The sequence below is a fragment of the Fusarium solani genome (genome assembly GCF_023522795.1).
Source record: "Fusarium solani strain SB1 chromosome Unknown bctg00000004, whole genome shotgun sequence".
In the NCBI taxonomy this organism is placed as follows: domain Eukaryota; kingdom Fungi; phylum Ascomycota; class Sordariomycetes; order Hypocreales; family Nectriaceae; genus Fusarium; species Fusarium solani.
In genome coordinates this window covers 3,217,769-3,237,959 of record NW_027072152.1, presented here as the reverse complement: position 1 = coordinate 3,237,959, position 20,191 = coordinate 3,217,769, and the positions used below count along the sequence as shown (strand labels likewise).

The 20,191-nt window shown below is 54.4% G+C and overlaps 4 protein-coding genes across 4 annotated transcripts; 2 read left to right on the top strand and 2 right to left on the bottom strand.

Annotated features, from left to right (window-relative positions):
- Nucleotides 1-348: 348 nt before the first annotated feature.
- Nucleotides 349-2,987, bottom strand: MRS44_008086 (uncharacterized protein; the record flags this gene model as incomplete). The annotated part of the gene is made up of 2 exons (XM_065620773.1): nt 349-1,209; nt 1,281-2,987. The coding sequence occupies 2 exons, from the start codon at nt 2,985-2,987 to the stop codon at nt 349-351; spliced, it is 2,568 nt and encodes an 855-aa protein (XP_065476845.1).
- A 5,924-nt stretch (nt 2,988-8,911) lies between these two features.
- On the top strand, nt 8,912-10,645 carry MRS44_008085 (uncharacterized protein; the record flags this gene model as incomplete). The annotated part of the gene is made up of 4 exons (XM_046269125.2): nt 8,912-9,258; nt 9,412-9,703; nt 9,774-10,006; nt 10,060-10,645. The coding sequence occupies 4 exons, from the start codon at nt 8,912-8,914 to the stop codon at nt 10,643-10,645; spliced, it is 1,458 nt and encodes a 485-aa protein (XP_046133889.1).
- Nucleotides 10,646-11,067: 422 nt separating this feature from the next.
- On the bottom strand, nt 11,068-11,691 carry MRS44_008084 (mitochondrial 54S ribosomal protein mL58; the record flags this gene model as incomplete). The annotated part of the gene is made up of 1 exon (XM_046269126.2): nt 11,068-11,691. One exon carries the CDS (start codon nt 11,689-11,691, stop codon nt 11,068-11,070), a length of 624 nt encoding a protein of 207 aa, XP_046133890.1.
- Nucleotides 11,692-14,456: 2,765 nt separating this feature from the next.
- Nucleotides 14,457-15,650, top strand: MRS44_008083 (uncharacterized protein; the record flags this gene model as incomplete). The annotated part of the gene is made up of 1 exon (XM_046269128.2): nt 14,457-15,650. One exon carries the CDS (start codon nt 14,457-14,459, stop codon nt 15,648-15,650), a length of 1,194 nt encoding a protein of 397 aa, XP_046133892.1.
- Nucleotides 15,651-20,191: the final 4,541 nt, after the last annotated feature.

The window sequence follows — 20,191 nt, the reverse complement described above, 5'->3', positions numbered from 1 at the left end:
TGTTATGGATGTTACTCATAAAAGTCATAAGCACCAAATCGCGTTCAATATTGTCTCGAGTTAAAAGGCGGTACATGGCTATGCTACACACCCGTGGGTAAATTCATATGCACATGAAAGAACAAAAGGAACACGACTCCAGATCTCAGTTCCCAATTCCCATTCCCCTCGCGGCCGCCCCCTTCCCTTCCACCGTCTGGTCACAGACCGAAGCGGTGTCTTCTTAGGGGCCGGCCGCTCCGTTAATCCTTGAATTTGATTTTCCCTGATCCTCCTCCTTCTAAATCCTTGTAGTGGTTGTTGTTTTCTATGATTGTGACAAAGTGACTTGCATCATGGTTGGTAGATTTACCAGGAGAAGCCGAGCATGCGGCGAAGGCGCTGGGGAGTGTCGGGGGTGGCCGTCTGGCGGGCAAACTCGACGGTCTCGGTCACGTACACCGTCTCAGGGACACGCGTGGAAGTGGCGGTAGCCAGTGTGGTGGACTCAGGGCAGGTGGTGACAATCGAGATGATGGTGGCAGCAGACTGAGATCCGTTGGCACCGCAGCCGACCGTGACAGTCTCAGTCTCGGTGACCTTGGCAGTGACGGTCTGGGTGACGACGTCGGTGTTGCCGCCGACGGTGACGGTGACGATGCCGTCAGTGTTGCCACCAACAGTAACAGTGACAACGCCGTTGGTGCCAGAGGGAACAGCAGTGGTGTCCTGGCCGATAGCAGAGGAGTCGGTAGCCTCAGGGGCAGGGACCGAGGTCTCATCGGCGCCAGGTCCGTAGGGGATGCTGACGGCGCCAGTGCCAGAGGGGCCAGCGGTGCTAAGGGTGATGGAGGTGACGCTGATCTCACCGTCGCTCTTGGTCATGGTGATGACAATGGCGCTGGACTCAACGCCCTGGGTGCCAGTAACCTCCTCGGTAGCTTCAGTGGTAGCAACATCCTGGGTAGAGTCAGCACCAGTGGGCACGGAGACCACACCAGTGCCAGTGGGCTGGCCAGTGGTGAGAGTGATAGCAGTGACGGTGACCTCGCCGTTGCTGTTGGTCATGGTGATGCTGGTGACGACGTTGCCAGTCTGGGTGCCAGTAACCTCCTCAGAAGCCTCAGTGGTGGCAGCATCCTGGGTGGACTCGGCGTCAGACTCAGCAGCGCTGGTGGTCTCGGCATCAGCAGTGGTCTCAACGGCAGTCTCACCAGTGGCGGTAGGGCCCTTGATGACGGGGGGGTACCATCGGAGATCTCGCAAGACTCGGAGACAGTGAGAGTGCGGGTGGAGATGACGACGTTGCCGTTGCCGATGTAAGACTTGGACTCGCCAGTGATGGTGGCATCGGAGGGCAGGATGATGGAGGCGGTCTCAGTGGACTCCTTGGTGACGGGAGTAGGGGCCTTGGCGGTGGAGGCAGCATCAGCGAGACAGTTGGTGAGCTGCTTCTGGCAGTCGGCGACACGGAAGTTCTTGCCAGCGATGGTGGAGCAAGCCTTGAACTGCTTGTTGCAAGCGTCGGTGAGAGCATCGCCAATCTCGGTGAAGCTCTTCTCCTCGCTGTCACGGCCGACGATGTAGTTGCCGCTGTTGCCAGCCTTGACAGGGGGGCAGGCAGCACCAATGACGATAGTGCGGTGGAAGATGGTGACCTCGCGAATCACAACGATGACGGGCTTGGGGATCTTGGAGACGACGGCAGTGCCAGAGGTCTTGACCTCACCAGTGGTGACAGTGGGCTCCTCGGGGAGGATGGTGGAGGCCACCGCGGAAGTCTCAACAGCGATGGAGGTGTTGGGGAAGAGACCAGTAGGGCCAGTAGCAGTGCTACCACCGAAGCCAGTGGAGAGGATGTTGGTAGAGAAGCTGGTGGGGATGGTGGACTCGACCTCAGTGCTGGTCTCAGCATCGTCGGAGGCAGTGCCGGCAGTTTGGGCGCCAGTCTCCTCGGCGCTGGTGGTGCCGTCGGCGTCCTGGGAGCTGGCAACAGACTGGGTCTCAGAGGCAGCAGAAGTCTCAGCGGTGTTGTCACCAGAGGGGACGATAGCGGTGCTCTCAGCCTCGCCAGTGGTCTGGGTAGCCGCACACTTGGTGCAGGGGATGGTGATGGTCTGCTCCTCGGTGATGGTAGTTCCCTCAGTGACGTAGGTAGTGGGGACGACAGTGGTAATATCGGCAGTCTGCTCAGTCACGTTGCCATCGTCGACAGGCAGGGAAGAAGTGGCAGCATCGGCGGTCTCAGTGGTAGTGTTGGCATCGGCGGTCTCAGCAGTAGACTCAGCACCAGTGGTGTTGGCGTCGGCAGTCTCAGCGGTCGACTCAGCACCAGTCTCGGTGGCCTCACACTTAGTGCAAGGGATGGTGATGGTCTCGTCGACGAAGATGGTAGTTCCGTCAGTGATGTAAGAGGTAGGAACCACGGTGGTGATATCAGCCGTCTGCTCAGTCACATTGCCGTCGACGGGCTCAGAAGTGCTAGCAGCATCGGCAGTCTCAGCGGTGGTGTTGGCATCGGCAGTCTCAGCAGTAGACTCGGCCTCGGCGGTCGAAGAAGCCTCGCACTTGGAGCAAGGGATGGTGATGGTCTCGTCGACGAAGATGGTGGTACCATCGGTGATGTAGGAAGTAGGAACCACAGTGGTGATATCAGCGGTCTGCTCGGTAACGTTGCCATCGACGCTAGACTCGGAAGAAGTGCCGGCAGCATCAGCAGTCTCGGCAGTGGACTCGGCGTCAACGGAGCCAGTGGTCTGGGTAGCAGTGCAGGCAGAGGCGCTGCAGGGGATGGTGATGGTCTCGTCAACCCAGATGGTGGTTCCATCGGTGATGTAGGAAGTAGGAACCACAGTGGTGATGTCCTCGGTGGCCTCCTCGGCAGTGACGCTGGAGCTGGACTTGCGCTTGGTGACGGTCTTGGTCAAGGTGACCTTGTCCTGAGCAAGGATACCCTCGACGAGGTACTGCAGGCCAACGGCCGCGACAAGTGCGTTGCGCATGTACATGTTGAAAGACTCTCGGGGAAGTTGGAAGGTTGGCGGGTAGTTGATTTGTTTTGTTGTTTTGTCAATGAATGAATGGCTCTATCAAAGAACCAAAGAGTTGAAGATTTTGTTAGAAGGCGAACCAAGCACCTGTCTTGAAGAGAATGACTGAGAAGGAAACCCAAAACGGGGAACAAAACGAATGAGAAGAGAAAGAAGAAGCTGAGGAGGTGATGAAGAAGGTAGAGCAGGAGAGAGGCCAAGAGAGACGGCGAGAGCTTCGTCTTTATGGACGTTTCTGATCGGCCCCCAGGCCCTCGTGGGAGGCCAGGGCCAGCCATGACAGGTCGTCGCGGAGGGCACGGTGATCCCGGGCATCGATCGGGAGTTGATTGAGGTGGCCTGAACATGAGACGTGATGGACATGTTGTTGCTGCCCCCCTCCAGGACCGTGATGGAGCAACTGTAAAGACGAGACGTGGTTCTGGAGAAAGTGGATTATCCGACATGGGTAAGGTCGTGCCATATGGGGGTCTAGCATGCAGGGCGGTTACCTGCTAAACAGAACGATATAGATACAGTATAAGCATGGGCCCCCGGATGGCGAGTCGGCTTGTCGCCAGATGAGAGGAGGCATCATTGGAGGGATTGGGCCCCCCGGCCGCCGTCCATCTGGTGATGGCCGTTTTTCGAGGCCGGAGAATTGATGGAGCAAACATGTTCTCTGACGACTTTGGCAGGCGCTTTCATGATCGACTCTCGGTTGTTTAGACGTTTCTGATGAGCAAGTTAAGGGGTTCTGCAGGTGGCCGCAGTGGCAGGCCGGCCGGGCGGTTGACATGACGGGACAGCAACTCTGCCGTGTGATGCTATTTCGAGCCTCGGCGTCGTCGTCGTCATAGTCAGCCAGCACTCGCTGACAATATGGATGAGACCGCCATCATCCCAAGTCCCAGCCAGTGTAAGGCGGACGCTGACTCGATTGGGCTCATTGCTGATGCTCCTGCTAATTTGCTGAACCCTATATTTCCTGTTTCTGGGCAGAGCGGCTGCTGCGGGAATATGCAAGATCTGGGATCGTCGTTGGAGAGCATGTCAGAGTCAAAGGGCAAGCAACAGAGTGAGCAGCGGACGTTCCATCCAAAGGACGGAAGCAGGGGTCGTGCGGAGACCTAAGGCAGGTACCAAGGTATGCATAAAGTGGACTTGCAGGGGGCGGGGTTTAACGTCGCACGAGGGGCTCTTTTGACATGGGGAGCTTAAGGGGTTATCGTCCGCTCTTGGGCTGATGATGGAAATACCACGCTCGGATAGGGAATAAACAACTGAATTATTGATGAGGCTGTTGATGAGGCAAACAAGATGCTAATTACGGCTTATTGTCCGTGTATTGATCAAAAATCACCGACTGAAGTACGTTCAACGATGGAGTCTCCCCTTCTCACTCTAACAACTCTCGCATCATCAATGTTAGAGACTCTTCAGCCTCACTACATGTACCTATAATTATCTAGCTATATCTATAATTATCCATACACAAGTCTATTTCATCTTCAACAACTGAATCAATATTCCGACGCTGGTGAACCAATCTTCTCCAAAACGTGACATTTCTCTTCAAAAGCCAATCGCCTTGATCCTCAGCTGTCTTGGCCCGAGCTTCGTCTCGTTCAGTCGCCAGAAGCGAACCGGGGTCCAGGTTTCAAGCTCGAGAGGGGATGCCTCGGAGTCGTTTCAGAAGCCCCAGTCTGCCACCAGACTGTGATGCACAGCCTGGTTTTGTGCACGCGGCGGGATGACTCTATGGATGGAAGATGCGAACCATTCGTCGATCCCTTACCTTCACCCCAGTCGCTCATGTTTCGGGCAGCATGATGTATTCCTGAAGATGGTGCAGCTCCGCCTCCCCATCGGAAACGCACAACAACCCAAAATGTCAACTTTCGATTGCATGTTTGGTTTAATACGGGAAATTATCACGACTCCAAGGGTGTCGCCTACGTCTGGGATATGTTTCCCGTCTGCGAGGATCATCCATCGCCAGTGATCCTAGCCCCGAAGCTTCCTTACCCCCCACAGCCACACAGAGAGATGGTTTTCATATAAATTGAAGGAAATTGGGATGAACCATGGCAAAGACAGCAGCACGACTCAGTACCAGCTGAATTTTGATTGCCCTGTCATCCTGCCTTACTTTCTATTCCTTGCAAGAGCCCCAGAACCAAGTTACCAAAGACCCATCGGCCCCCCGTCAGATGCCGCCCCCGACAATCGTCAATCGGCACGACCGGGTCTGCCGCCAGTTGATTAACACAGCTTCGTCTCCTTGCGTAAGCTTGTTTCTGTTTCATGAAACAGAACGGGTCTTGTAATCCTCTGCAATCATTCAATTAAACAGAACGCCGCACATCTGCTGACAGTTGCATCTTTTGGAACTTTGACAATGGAGCCTCAATCAATTTTTTCGTTCTTTTTGCCGTCATATTTTGTCATTGTGGCGGTGAACGATATTGAAGGCGACCTTCGGGATTCCCATATGAATATACATGAATTATTAATTGGAATTCTATCTTTGGAACCGTCTATAGTGGTCATCGTAAGAGGCTCAATCTTCCGTCGGGTCATCTCAGTCGAGTTGATTGCCGGGCTGTTAGTCAGGCCAAGGGGCCTCCAAGCCTCAATCCGAGACCGATGCATATTAACACGGACGAATTAAATCTTGTTTTAGCCTATCTTCTATGGTATACCTACTTATCAGTGTTTGTGTCTTTCCTGGTTGCGTCAAGTCCAAGTTGCATGACAAACCTAGACTCCGGAATGATGCAGCTTGCCGTCTAATCTCTTCATCCCGTCCACACCTTGTTTTATTAAGGAGCAGCCTCCTAAAACAAACATCCAGAGTCTACTCCGTACTTCATCCAGAAACTTGAAGCCATCAGTGGTTGTTACACTTTCCCTTGTACGATTCAGCGTTCCGTCGTCTATGTATAGGGTGAGCACCATGTTAGCAAGGTAACAACAGTCCAACTCCGACCACAATCAAGCAGCAACATCATTAGCAACATGCAAGATCACTGGTATCCTAAGATGCATCACAAGTCAAGAATGACAGGTCCCAATATCCAAGTCGGGCTTCCCAATACGACGACGGATCCCCCCTTCCGGATATGTGTCTTACGTCTTCTTCACTATTCCGAAATCTCATTAACTACCCTACAAGTCCAGGTCGCGCATTTAAACCAAGCTTCATAACTCCTTTTGCTTCCGCTTGAGCATGTGAAGACCTTTTTTCCCTGTGTAAGTCGTCGAAGTCCTGCGTCTGAATTTGATTCCGGGTTTCTCCCTCTTCATGAAGGTGTAGTTTCATCTCACAGGGTAGGTAACTTCTGTCAAGAGGTAACAATAACACTTCACCCCTTCGGCTTTCCTTCAGCTCATACTATGTCCTAACCTCATACAAACACACGCGATCCCAGCTGTGACTTTACTACCAAATCAATACTAGTTGCCAGCTACTCGGCCTAAGATGAGTATCGGCCTTGCGACCCTCGCCCAGTACTTGCGCAACGCAGTTCATGCCTGACTGGGTAGCCAAATGTGAAGATATGAACCAAATAAAACGTTGCATATAATTGAAGTCGATGCATTTAATATGTGAAGAAAGTCCAGGCGTCTTGTGAGTGCATACATTCAGTTGTTACTTGAGTTGCAGTATCTAGGATGTCAGTGCAATAACTCCGGGACAGAGTGGACTGCGATGTGATAAAGCTCTGGGAAACAGAGTGCATCAACTCCACAAGCTTACTTCTGTGATGAACGATAGCTTGACACTGCTCGTCTTCGACACACAGGTACCTCGCGGACGAGCAACGCGAGTCTCGGAGTGGATAGTAGCCTGAGGCGAGAGTGTCCCAATTCTGCGTCCTTGTACATCAGTTTGGCCTATACGACACTACAGTGTTCTAGTGAGATATCTTGTACAGAATGGGTAGGAATTTCCTAATGCAGGTTCCGAGAACGTGCTTCTATACCCAAAGTGCGTGTTAATATACGAAGTAGGGTAAAATACTTATGAAGTAGCGCCGCGCGTTTTCACGGGTATTTAATAGTTCAACCTCATTTCAATGGCTGTCAAAGTCGGTAGAGATTGGTGTTTTTGGCGACTCGTTTCTCAAACACTCAACTGTCATGGAGGTTAGGTAGTTTCGATCGAACGCGTTCAACGAATATGGGAACTTAGTGTGTCAAGGACTTAGCCCGATGCTATGCGTAAACAACGACAAATTCGAGGCAGATATGGCGTTCAATAACACGAATGAGTATCTTTTAGAGTGCAAGGCGGTGGAAAGAGAAGCATAGCAAAGCGGCAAGTGAAACAGTCAAGAGACGAGAGGAGGGAAGGGAGTGGGTGACAGATCGGGGCACGCGGATACGGTGGCAAACGAGAGAGAGAACGGAATCTCAAAATATGGGACAATGAAGACGTGTCATCCCAACTTATTCTTCATCTTGGTTGAAGATGGCTAGACTACCCAACATTCTCAGATGAATCTCCACATCCTCGGCAGAAGAACCCGCAGAGAAGGAAACTTCTCGTAGAATGTCAAGGGTAGAACAGCGCCACAGACAGAAGAATCCCAGTCTAGAAATCTGGGGGGACCATTCTCGCCAAGGAACCTTGACGGGGGGATATTATTAGCAGCTCCTGTCTGGGGAAAGCTGGTCCAGAGATTGATTAGATTGATAAGATGCGATTGTCATGACCGCCCCGAGATCGGACGCTTTTTTAACAGCGCGCCGTGTCTTTTTTAAATAACTCGCACTATCTGCTAGGACAGCTCGGATATTCGATCAAAATAGGAATGAGGTGTACGTAACGAGAAGTGCTCTCGTTTTGTGATCTGGTAGGTGACGCCGCGTCCTGCTCCGGCTGCATTGCAACATAGAGGCCAAAAGGTGAAATCTGCTCGTCTCATGACGAGAAAAAACGCGTGGGGCAACCAGTCTCAGGGGGAGCCTCTCAAACCCCCGCGCTCGCATAGCCACGGGGCAGCATATGTACAGAAAGAGTGGCTTACAGGAGCTCGCAGACCGCCGGGTCTGTTGTTCCCTATTGTCGCATCTCAAAAGGAAAAAACGGAAAACTTCAAAAGTCACGGGCCCACTTGGCTTGGGCTGAGATCACAGGGGAAAAAAGCACCTCACTTCACCGGGAAGGTTCCTGGCTTCTCACCATGGAAGCAAAAAGAGGGGCCCGTCCAGAAGTTGTTATCCATGATGGGCTCTTTGCACGGTTCAACTGTACCTTACCCTACAGATACTAGCTCGTCAGAACCGGCAAACTCTCGATGGGCCATCATCAAGTGACGCACCTTTGACGAAGAGATGGGCCAGCTTCGCAATCACCGATTTCTCCCCTTGACCTTGGCAGAAGACCAATCTATGAGCCTTTGACGTATCGCCAGATTGTACCGTAGCTCTCGTTGGCCGCAATGGCTGTTTCCGTGCCTGTATCTTGAACCCTCGTCAGATTCCTCTCCTCTCGTCCGTCTTCTTCTCCCCGCTTCACAAGACTCGGTAATCCACTTTCTCACCTCTCCATCAGCAGCCGAAACCCTTGCCTGTCACACTTGATTCGGGGAAAAGAAAACATTGTCTCTCTCTTGGCGAAGCAGCCATCTTTTCTCTCTCTCCCTTCCTCTCACACACACACCTATCCTGCGCCTGTTCTAGCCCGCTTGAAAAAAAAGTCCCGCTTTCTATCCCGGCTACTTTCCGCTCCCCGGCTTTGCCTCGACCGCCGGGCTGCATCGGCCAAGCTTCGGAAGCCCCCGTTACTTATCAGATCCTGGGGTTGGAAAGGCCGCGACAGACAGGGCTCACACTGTACGGAACAAGAGACAGAAGGGCAAGAAGAAAGGGACAAGTCAAAATTAGCCCCAGCCATGGCGCGCTTTGTGGATTTGGACGACGAGGAAGACGCTGGGGCGGGCCCTGCGGGTGGTCCTCGTGCTGGGGGCGCCCGAGCTCATCATGAGGCCGCCGCGCCGCCGCCTATGCCCATGCCGGTCCCGATGCCGGGTCAGCTACAGTTACAACATGACGCCGACCCCCAGCTGCAGCAGCTCTCCCAGAAAGAGCAGCATCTCCTCCTGCTCAAGAAGCTTCACCTGCTGTCCGCCAACGGCCGGAATGGACCTTGGTCGCACTCCCTGTACAACCCAGAGCCGATAGGCACCATGGACTCTTCCACTTTCAGGGCGCCCGTCACGGACGCGATGCAGATCTATCCGTGAGTTGGAGCCCCCTTCCTCTTTGTTATGATGCCCAATGCCTCAATGGTTCATTCCTTGAAGCCGTCCCGCCCATCATGAGATGTTGCCAGCGCCTCGCGTCTTGATGTTGTACCCGTCATGATAACTCCTCATACTGACCCCTGACCTAGCATCGCCGTCGCCGTCGCTTCCTCCATCGACCTAAACACTCTCGATGCCCTCTCCCGCACGTGTCGCCTCATCCATTATGGCCTTCTCCAGTACCGCACCATCCTCCTTGCCTCCACCCTCCACTGCCGTAACGAGAGCGTCCCCGTAGATGGCTCCGAGACCTTTCGCTACCGCGCCCGCGCTGGCAATTGGTTCTACATGGAGGATGGCCGCAGCTACAACGGCAAGTCGGGCGACTGCGCCCGTGACATGGTTGGCGAGTGCCGTAGATGCGGCGAAGTGATATGCAGGGTACGTGCATGAGCCTGCGAGCAGCCGAAGCTGTTAGGCCGTAGTGCAGACGCTGACCGGCCGTGTTTAGAACTGTGCCATCAAGCCACCGGCTCCTGTCGCTCTCCGTGAGAGGCATAGGAGGCTCTGCAAGCCTTGCGTCCACGCCCCGATAGCAACCCTTGCCAAACCCCCTCTGGACCCTAACCTTCCCGTCTCCTCAGAGGCTGTGTCGCGACAGATTTGCAAATGCGCAGACGAGGGCGTTTGGCTATGTCAGCCATGTGGACGAAGTATCCGCGGTGCCGATCATGAATATCAACGGTATGTTGCTATTGCCCCCTGTCCAGGTTGCGTAAGACTAACAACGGCTCCAGCATCTGGCGCTGGCGAAACCAATATGGCGAGGTCCTCGGGGGCCTCGGTACTGGCATCGGCGAGGGAGACCGAGGCGTCATCTGTGGCCGCGAGGCAGACTGCTGTGCGGCTAAGGAGCGCGAACAGCAGCTGGACTGCGACGCCGAGGACGCCCGGGACGGAAACGTTGCGACTCCGGGCGGCACGACCCACCCGGCGCCGGTGGATGCGCTCATTGACGAGCTCCGCCTCACCCACGAGCGGACACCGTCTCCGTCCCTCGGCCCGGGCTACCTGCGCCACGAGATCGAGGGCATCGGCGGCATCGTCAAGCGCAAGCGGGTCCGCATGGTGCGCGTCGGCCATTGCGTCCCCGAGTGGGAGGACGAGCGTGGTAGCGGCAGCCGTGTGCTGGGCCGAGAGGTCCGAGGCGTGCGCCGAAGCTGGTGTGGCTGGTGCTGGCGTGTCATCCCCAGCGAAAAGGACTACCTCAATGAGCCAGCTTCATCATCGTCTTCGAGCTCAGGAGGTAGTCGCCGTACGTCGACGTCTACCACGAGGTCGAATGAGTTCAAGTCAAGTCGAGGTGACCTACAAGATATTTAGTGGGCATTGTTTAAGTATATGGGGTTGGATCTACCTGCACCTTGACGGTGCATGATTTTTTTGCTGTTGAATACAACAGTTGACGTATAGGTTGAATTTGGTAGAAATAGGGCCCTCGGGGATTTGAATGGCATACAAGATCCATGGATAATAACGTGGTGGCGGGGTGACAAGAGACCCTGGCAATAGGGGTAAAATATACAAGGCTGTTTGCTTGCATTTGGGGAGTTCTTGGTATTTGGCAGTTATACAAAGTGATTTTGCCCATGCGGCCCGGGCTCCAAAAGATCCGCATCTCTCCGTGCTTCCTCACGCCACACATAATCCTACATGTGCCCCGGACGGTCTCGTATGTTTGTACAGGTCCGTTCCACCTATGCTGCACCGCGCTGCCCTCGTTGGCGTATTCGGTAATAATTTTTCTACAACTCGCCGCGGTAAAGCATCTCTGTCCTCCGCTTGCGGTCCTCCCTTGCTTTGGTCCGGATAGCACCCCACCTTGCCTCCCTCCGCTCTTGCTTGGCCTGGAGGGCCTTGAGATGTCCGGCCGGTGCCGGCGCAGCCATCTTGACAAAGACTGTTGAGCAACCAAACTTCTCGGCAAGCTTATTAACACTCCAGGTCACAGGGTCCTCCGCCCGCAGTCTCTTCATTTCTTGGATGTCGGCAGCCTTGAGGTTGTAGTTGGGGTCTCGGCGATGATAGTTCATTGCTGGAGGTAGTTTGCCTTCGGCGGGAGGAGCCACAGGTGAGCCGGGGGTGTGACGGAGGCGTGTGATGGCGGCTCGGCGCGCATCATTGGGAGGGAGGAAGAGGAATGGCGTATGGAGGGGAGAGGCCTCGGAGGCGGGGGGGTTGTAGATGATAGAGTCGGCGGCGGGAAAGGCCGTCTTTCGGTCGGGTTGAAAGGATTCGTGAGGAGCAATCTTGAGTGACCGCTTCGTTCGAGCCGTCGTCTTGTGACCACGGCTAGGAATGAGAGGGAGCCCTGAGACGGGGGACTTGAGCAGCCGGGCGGCTGGTCGGGCGAGGCTTCGGAACTCCATTGTGGCCGATGAAGTCGAGTGTCGTCGGGGAGTCGAGACGAGAGGTAAGAAGGAGAAGTAGTGGCAGGATTGACGAGGATGACAACTTCTCACAAGAGCCTCGTTGACCGGGCTGAGGGTGATTGGCCGCGGCAATTGACGTTCGTGCGGTCTGGAGCTGGACCCTCACGAGCACATTGAAGTCGAAGATCTGAAGTTTCTGCCACTACGCTTACCTAAGGATCCTGCTTACCTAAAATTTGAGAGTTGAGACAATCACGTGGAAGATCAGTAGCCAGGTCACATGACAGTCACGAAATTTCCGGCGGGCTGAAGCTTAGCTCAGGACCGGCGGGCCGATGACGTCGAGACCAGCAAAGCCCCTCGGTGGCTGGTCACTGAACCCCTCTGTGGCTTGACCATCCCACGCTCGCCAATGCCACGCATTCACGCATCCCAAAGCTGACGAGGCCCTTGTTTCATTTGCAAGCATGTCGGTCAATCAAGCAAGATCTGCTGTCCCCGGGAAGTCGGGAGACGGGGAAGCAAACGGCCCCTTATCGGTGGCGAATTGCGGCAGGGGAAAAGGGGGCTTGCCGCAAGGGTCCTGCTCGAGAGCCCGGGGGACAGTGACTGATGGGGAAGCCCAATAACGGGCCTGAGATGTCACCTTCTCTGGTGTTGATGTTGTTCGGGAGCCAAAAGCAAACTATTGTAAACGAGGGATAAGCAGGGCAGGCTCCCTCTTGGCCCCCCTCGTGGGCAACTCAGCTCGGCTGCCAGCATGTGCGGATCCTGCCCCTTATTAGCCTATTCTGTGCTGTTCCGTCAGGGCAGGATGAGGGAGAGCCCTGAGGGAGTTGTCACGAGGTCATAGTTGGTAGCGGGGCTGTCGCCGGGCTGGTGACGGCAGGAGAGGGGGGATGTGATGAGGGATGTGACCAAGATGACCGATAGTGCCCAACCGGATCAAGGAGGGCAGGGCAGGGAAGAACAGGGCAGAGGATGCACCTTGGACATGGAGAGGAATGATGAGCAAAGCATCAGGTACTGGAATAGAAACCGCATGTTGTCGAGGCTGTGTGAGTGTGTAAGCAGGAGCTGGCAACGCAGCACAGCGCAACACAGGTGAGGCATAACGCGACGACCCAGCCCGATCTCAGCCCATCGGATCGGGGTCATCTGAGATAGGGAGTCAGTCATGGCCCATTTCTTTCCGTTGTTGCTTTTTGGGACGGCACTGGCTTTTTTTCTTATTCGGATGGGTTCCACGGGATATTGGGCGAGGCATGGTTGGCTGTGCGATGTGCGCTGTGCCTTGCCTTGCATGACTTGCTTGACGAGATGCTCCCATGTCCAACCTATGCATATCAATTCATGCAGCACGGTGCCGAAGATGTAAGAGTAGGGCATGGGCATGGCCAAGGCGCAGCGGGCCAACAGAGGATTGGAGAGCGGTGGGATTGCAAAACGCGAGCCGAGTCTGAGCTGGGCTGGGCCTAGAAGCATTGGATGTCGTGTATGATGGCCTAGAAGCTGGTTCCAAGCAGGTTTTTGTGATGCCATCAAACAAATGGTGTTGTTAGCATCTGTCCGTCGGGAACCTCGTGGCGCCCGCATGTTCTCGTCTCGTGCTCAACAGCTCGAGCTCTGGAATTAAATCTCTCGTCAGGCCTGACGGGTTATCACTTTCCTGTACGACTCACAGTTGCCCCATAGTGGCCTTGATAGTGCAATCTTTTGCCGCTACACGTTTGATCCCGTGCCTTGCTCAAGGTGCGCTGATCCTTCAGAGGTTGACGAGACTCGACGTTCCAAAGCCACCTACGCCGTCGGGCCCCTACCTGCCTTACCTGCCCTTCCCGTCAATTCTTCCCCTCCCTCTCTCACTCCCGTCTCTTGACTCTTCTTCTCCCTTAACACGACGGCAAACAGACAATAAGAAACCCTGTCGCTGACGAAGCGAGCGACAATCAGCAGAAGCAACGACCACCAACAACACAACAACAACAAACCTTGCGTCGTTCGCCCTCCACAAGAGTTAACGGCTCCTTGCCGCAGCAATAGCGCGCCCAGCAGTCTCAGCCGCCCTGCCCTCTGAGGCTCGCATCCACTAAATCCACCACGCTATCTCACGGGGGCTGTCTGGCTTTTAAACCTGGGCTGCATCCGCCGAGGATTTCGTCGACGCCCAAGACCTCAAAGGTTCTCTCCTTGTTGTTGACCTGACCTGGAACCTCGAAAGTCCCGACCGCCGTCCAACCTGACCTGATTGCGTCACTCGTCCCTCCGGACCTCGATACCCAGCAAGCCCAAAGCAAAAGACGGCGGCAGAACGGACAACGGCACTGCCGTGATTAGCTGGTCCCTAACAACTAGCGCTGGCCGGAGCGGGTCTTGCCTCGAGTGTTGGATCGGGAGCTACGGACTGTTACAGGTCACAGCCTCTAGGTATGTGCAGCATCTAATATTCAATGTCTCTCCCGTCCTTGAAGGGCAGCGTCACTCTAGGTCTCAGTGCCGCACGGCCGCTTTGGCAGAACTTTTTTGTGATATTTTATTTCGAGATTTTCCTCCTGGTCTCTCTTGTTGTCCCAGCTCGTTGCTCCTCTCGCTTGCCGACCCAGATCTGCATTCCCAACCCTCGTCACTAACCCAACCTTGTTTTCCAGTCAGTCACCCAGACAACTTTCCTCTCTGCACGGCCAAAAGTTCCTGCCACGCACCTTCAACCACGGCCACCGTAATCGTTTCTCGCCGTTTTACACGTTGGCTCATCCATCAACATGAGCCTCGCCGAAGCAGCTCCCATCACCCGCGGTGACCCATACGCCCCTGTCGATGCCGCCGACGACCAGCGATTAGGCGACTCGACACCTCGAGCTAGCGACTTCATGACGGAGCCAGACAGCCAAACGGGAGACGCTAAGAAGGATCCCAAGAGCAAGAAGCGTAGCTTCTTCGGTTTCGGCAAGAAAAAGACACCGTCTCTCACCAAATCCGAGTCCCACAACGAGTCCAAGCCCGAGTCCCAATCCCAATCTGAACCCAAGTCCCAGTCCCAGTCTCAGACTCCCTCAAACTCAAACTCGGCCGCCGCGAGCCCGCCTCTGATGTCCCGAGATGCTTCGAAGCTCTCGTCGACAGCGTGGAGCGCGCCCAGTGACCAGGCCTTTGTCCTGCCTTCGTCTCCGGGCCGCGGCTTCAGCGGCTCCCCACGACTCTCCTCCCCTGCGACGTCACAGATCTTTGAGCGTGATGTCCAGGATAGCACCGTACTGAAGCCGAACTCCCCGGCGATCCCGACGCATATCCAGACCGAAAACTACATCCCCCCCGTGCTCGACGACGCATCCGAGGCCATCACGAATGAGAAGCTTGACCCTGACACGGTGGAGATTGTGACGCACAGCTCGCATCAACCCGCCTCCGTGACGGTTACGGGGGCCAGCAACGGCCTTCCATTGTACGACCAGTCGGCCAGTGAGTGGGCAGCAGAGCTCGCTTCCTTTGCCGATCGAGATGCTGTCTCGGCCGACAACGCCTCCAACTACGGGTCTCTCGACTCCTCCGACGTCCGCCGATTATCCTTCATCTCGTTTGCCGATGTTGTACAGGCCGAGCACAACCCTCCCGCGGGCGTTGCGAGCTCCCGTGACAGCATCCACCTCGCAGGGCTCACGTCTCTGCCAGCAGCGGTCAACCGATCTCCCTCGCCCATTCGATCCCCAGTATCGAGCCAGGGGCCCGAGACAAGTCCTCCCACAAGCAACCCTGGTAGTATGAAGGGTATTGAGTTGAGCCCGCCTCGGAAGCCTCTGGGAAGTCCCACCAGCACGGCCAACCTCAAGCTCAGCGTTGCTGGAAACGACCTCAACATTGAGACCATGAGCCAAGCTCTCCGACGGACGGGTAGCACCGATCTGAGCAATGTCCGCAGCCATCCCACAAGCCCGATCGAGGGGTCCAACCTTCGTTAAGGGCGATATGAGATGGAGGGGGTAGAGCAGATGAGGGGAGACGAGATGATATCCACACAGCAGCTGCAACACTTTTACTATTTGGTGATTTCACTTCACATTATTCACTTCAACCACGATACCCCACGGGGATCGTCATTTTGATAGGGATCGATCGAGCACCGGGGACTCTGGAATCTGGCAATTGGGAGTTGGAAGAGAAAGTTCGTTAGGCGTCGAAATACTCTACGCGCACTACCGGGATTACGCATATGTTATACTTTTCTTGGTCTTTGTTTGTCCTTTGCTATCATGGAAACTGCAAATATTCTGCAGATGAAAGGTGATGGTTCAAGGTCCAATCGATTCGTCAATTTACTTTTACGTCTTTATTCCTCCGAAAGCGGTCTCGTCAGGGAGACTGTGATGGCAGTGAGGTAACGGCCGACTTTTCTTTGCGTTACCTCGATTGCAGTTCAGAGCAAAGGAGTGGAGAGGGGGGTGGTGACGGTGGTGGATAGGCGCATGTTGCACATGTATCCAATATCATATTTGGCACGCCGACAAGGGATTTCCCTCGCCACAGAAAATGAGTACAACCACGTCCTTTTCCGAGACTACAGCTTCGAAAGGCGAGATATATAGGCATCAGCGGCAGAATCGTGACGACATGGAGACATGACAGCCGAGACCCTGATGAATTAACTCTGTTGCAGGCTTGTCATGAGGAAGTTGGCTCGGACGCGGCGAGACCGTCGAGTCTATCACTCATCTCTGACAGCTGAGGCTTGATCCGTGAAAGCCACAAAGGACATTGCACTTTGGAAGCTGACGACAATAATAATAGAAAGAAAAAAAAAACATTATTCACAAGCACAGATGTCTCGAACAGAGACACGGGGAGGGGTTCGCGTTTGCCGAGATTATGAGGGAGATTCTCGTCCCGGGTCAAGGGCTCCGCGATTACACGGAATGCCGAGTTTACTCGTAGCCGTGCATGCCATGCCATGTTGCAGGCAGACAACATCCATTTCAACTTGCCTTTCATGATGTGGATGAGAGGGTGGGCTGGAACCGGTGGTGTGGCACCACATGAGACATGGATATCTTGGGCCTCTCTCAGGAGGGACATGTTGGGGTGGACGCCAGGAGCACAGTTGAGGCTGTCCAAACGGAAGCGGTGTGTAATGGTAAACTGGTTTGCGTAAGGGCCTCTGGTTGCCTGTGTGCTGCCTACCTAACTGTATGAACTGATGTCGCCGACTCTTGGGTCGAGAGATGGGCTGTGCTTAATTGCCCAGGACCTCTTTCACGGCAAAAGATGGGTCCGCCCGCTCTCTTGTTTTCTGGGACAAGGTGGGCTTGGCCGGAAGGGAAAAAATCTATGTTTAGGAACCCCCAGTAATTGGTTCATCGCCCTTGTTTGTGTATGTTCCTTGCAACAAGAAGAGTTTAAACCCCCCCTGGCTTGTCTCGGTGCTGGAATATCACACGGTTAGGTTGATCAAGGGGGTGGCCTCCAAGAAAAAAACCGGACGAAAAGAACCGTAACAATAAAAAGGAAAATAAGGATCTGAGCGGGAAGATGCGCTCTGGCGTAAATGTAGCTCTGCATTGCTGCAGTAGCATTTTTCTGTAGGTATAAAAAAGCAAATGCAGCAAAAGGGGAACCCCTGACAGGTGAGATCCCTCAAAGCAAGATTTGAGGCCCTTTTTTTCCCCCAAGATGCGACACGTGGGAGCGTTCCATGCTGGCGGGACAGGACAGAGCCAACAGCTTTGTGTCTTTTGTTATCGCGTGGCTTTGTTGGATCTTCTTCAGGGGTTGATTGAGGTGATTTAGACACTGTGCTCTTGTCTGTTGTAAGATCTTCAGGAGATTATCGTCATTGCTTTTGGAACATGTATGTACTCGGTAGGGTCAGGCTACATTGGGCTCGCTGGTCACGAGAGGAGGAGATAATGTGAGTGAGAGCTGGAGTTGAGGCTGACCATCCCATAGGAAACGGTCAGGTTCGTGGCTTTTGAGGCCACCCAGCTATTACCACTAGCCAGGAGAGTAATGCCGAGGCCATCATTGGGTTGTAAATGGTAGGCCCGGCGGCTGCTTTCTTTTTGCCCGCACAGAAAGCCTAGGAGAGGCGCATATCGCGCCCAGTGATATTATCCTGGGAAATCAATCGCCCGTCAACCAGTGCTAGTCAAGAGACCGGGTTTACTTTCCTTGCTGACCACTGACAAAAGAAGGAGCAAAAAGCCGATGTTACAAAAGAAAAGGCCCTGCCCGGCTTGCGCTAGCGGCTGCTCAAGTCTGAGTGCGAGATGCAGAAGCAAGCAAGTCAAGAAAGGCACGATATCATAAACGGACCAGTCGCATTTGTTCCTGCGTGGATCGGGGAAGAATCACATTCTGCCCCGTCTGGAGAATGTTTTCTTTTTCCTCTTCTGCATTTCTTTTCTTCATTCTTCAGCGTCCGAGCGTTCTTTTTTGCCCTGTTTCCGTGGCTCTTGTCAGAGTAGGTTGGGCTAATCACCATGTAACGCGGGTCGAGTCGACCCTCCTCATCCCGCTGGAGACTAGTGAACGTTGAGATTGGATCCCTGGCCGTGGGCGATGATGGGCTTTGGTCCCTTGTTCCCGGTGGCCCCCGTGGCCGTGCTGGGATTTCGTCTTAGCACGAGAGACAGCCTGCCTCGTGAGTTGGGGCCAGGGGGGGTAAAAGCCTCTGCCACAATAAGACGTGCATTGTCTTATAGATTCTATCATAGGTCATTCCTGATTATTCTTTCGACCCATCTTTCACGCATTGAGTGCCATTTGCTGGGGGGAAGAAACCATCCGAGGATCCCTGCTCCGTGACGAAAGACGGTAGCATCCCCCACTGACGGCGGATGCCGTGGGCTCCTCTCTTGAGAAACAAACTGGGCTTACAGGCGACATGGGATGAAACCTCGTCCAAGGGAAGGGTGCTTGGCGAGAGGTGAGTGGCTAGAGTACCCGGAGGGGCGGTGTCTGAGGTGGTAGGGTAGCACAGGAACGAATGGCAGAAACAAGAAGGGCTGACGGAACATTCTATACTTTGCCTCTAGACGACGTCTCAGGGCTCGATCCGGCGGCCTCAGGGGTTGACTGCTGATGTGATCCATGAGAACGGAAGCTCCGCCGAGTCAATGCAAGAGAGTACTTCACTGCCTAGGTAATTGTAGTCACAGAGGAACCTCGTCCAATTCCATCCCAAACAAGGGGATGGAACATCTCTAAGCCCCACCTCTCCACTGGGACCTGGGACCAGGGCCTCTTCTTGGTGTGTGCCTCCTCCTCCTCCCCCTCCACTGCTCCGGGTTCTTATCCCCGGTCAATTTTGACGATAACGTCGTCGCTGGTGCTAGCGATCCCTCTTTGGTGTGGTATCTGCCCGGTCTGTGTTTCTGCTGCGACTCGCCGATTATTTAATAAAACAATCACTAGATAATTAGACAAGCATCTCGCTACGGCCCGCCTTGGTGTCTCGGGGGCACCCTCGCTCGCCTCTTTTCCCTTTCCAAGCGTGGAACAGTACTCCGTAGCAGAAAGGGTTTCTGGAGAAACAAGAAGAAAAAAGTTTCTGGGCAGAGCAGGCCTAGGCCGCTTGAAAAAGCCAAAGAGGGCTGCATGGCGTTCCATTGGAGTCCCTTGTGTGATCGGCAAGGAAAACCGTCATTCGCTGTGTTCCCCCGCTTCTCGAAGCCAGGCCAAGACGGAATAAGCAAGTCGACGAGAGATTCTGGCTTTTTTTTTTTTACTCCTTCTTTTCTTTTCCTTTCTTGCTTCTTTTTGCTTCTTCGGATTATTGTAAACATCATCACATCGAGTCTTGCTCAATCCGGCAGTTGGCTTCGGTTGGGCAACAAACCTAACAAGGGCATTGTTCACTACCCAAGCATCTACTACTCCAAGAGTCGAGCTCTGTCCCGTCCCGTCCGGGGGTGGCTGGAAACCCGGTGCCTGCGCTTGAGCCTGTGCTTGCTTGACTGTGGGTTTATCATCCATGGGCTCCGTCTGGCCTTTCCAACTGGCGCTGAAACGTACCTCGACTGAAGCTACTGAAAGTGCGTGTGTGGCGACCTGGGCTACCTAGACTATTCTACCTACGGGTCAAAAACCGAACCAAACCCACGCCCACGGACCCCAACTCCCGTCGTTCGCTCACATTGGATTCAATTTGATCCATCCATCGGGCCTGGCCTCGGGGTGTAGTAATTTCTACAGCTTTCCCCCCTCCCTCCCCGTCGTCCCCCAGTCCCAGTCCAGCCCAGTGCTGTGCTGTATCATACAAGTCGAAGCCACTCACCGCACATTTTCGATCCCTCTTAAAACCACCTGACGACGGTCATTTTATCTGAGCGCGCACGCGTATTCTTGTTCGTCCCATCTGATCTGGTCTGGTCTCGGAAACTTGCCATCCATCCATCACATCACTCTCATAACCCGTTCCGTTCTGTCCGTCCGTCGTGCAGTGCAGATGAGCATGCTCAGCTGCCGGTCCCGCGCGTTCCCCTCAGCTTGCCATTCTCTGCCGAGA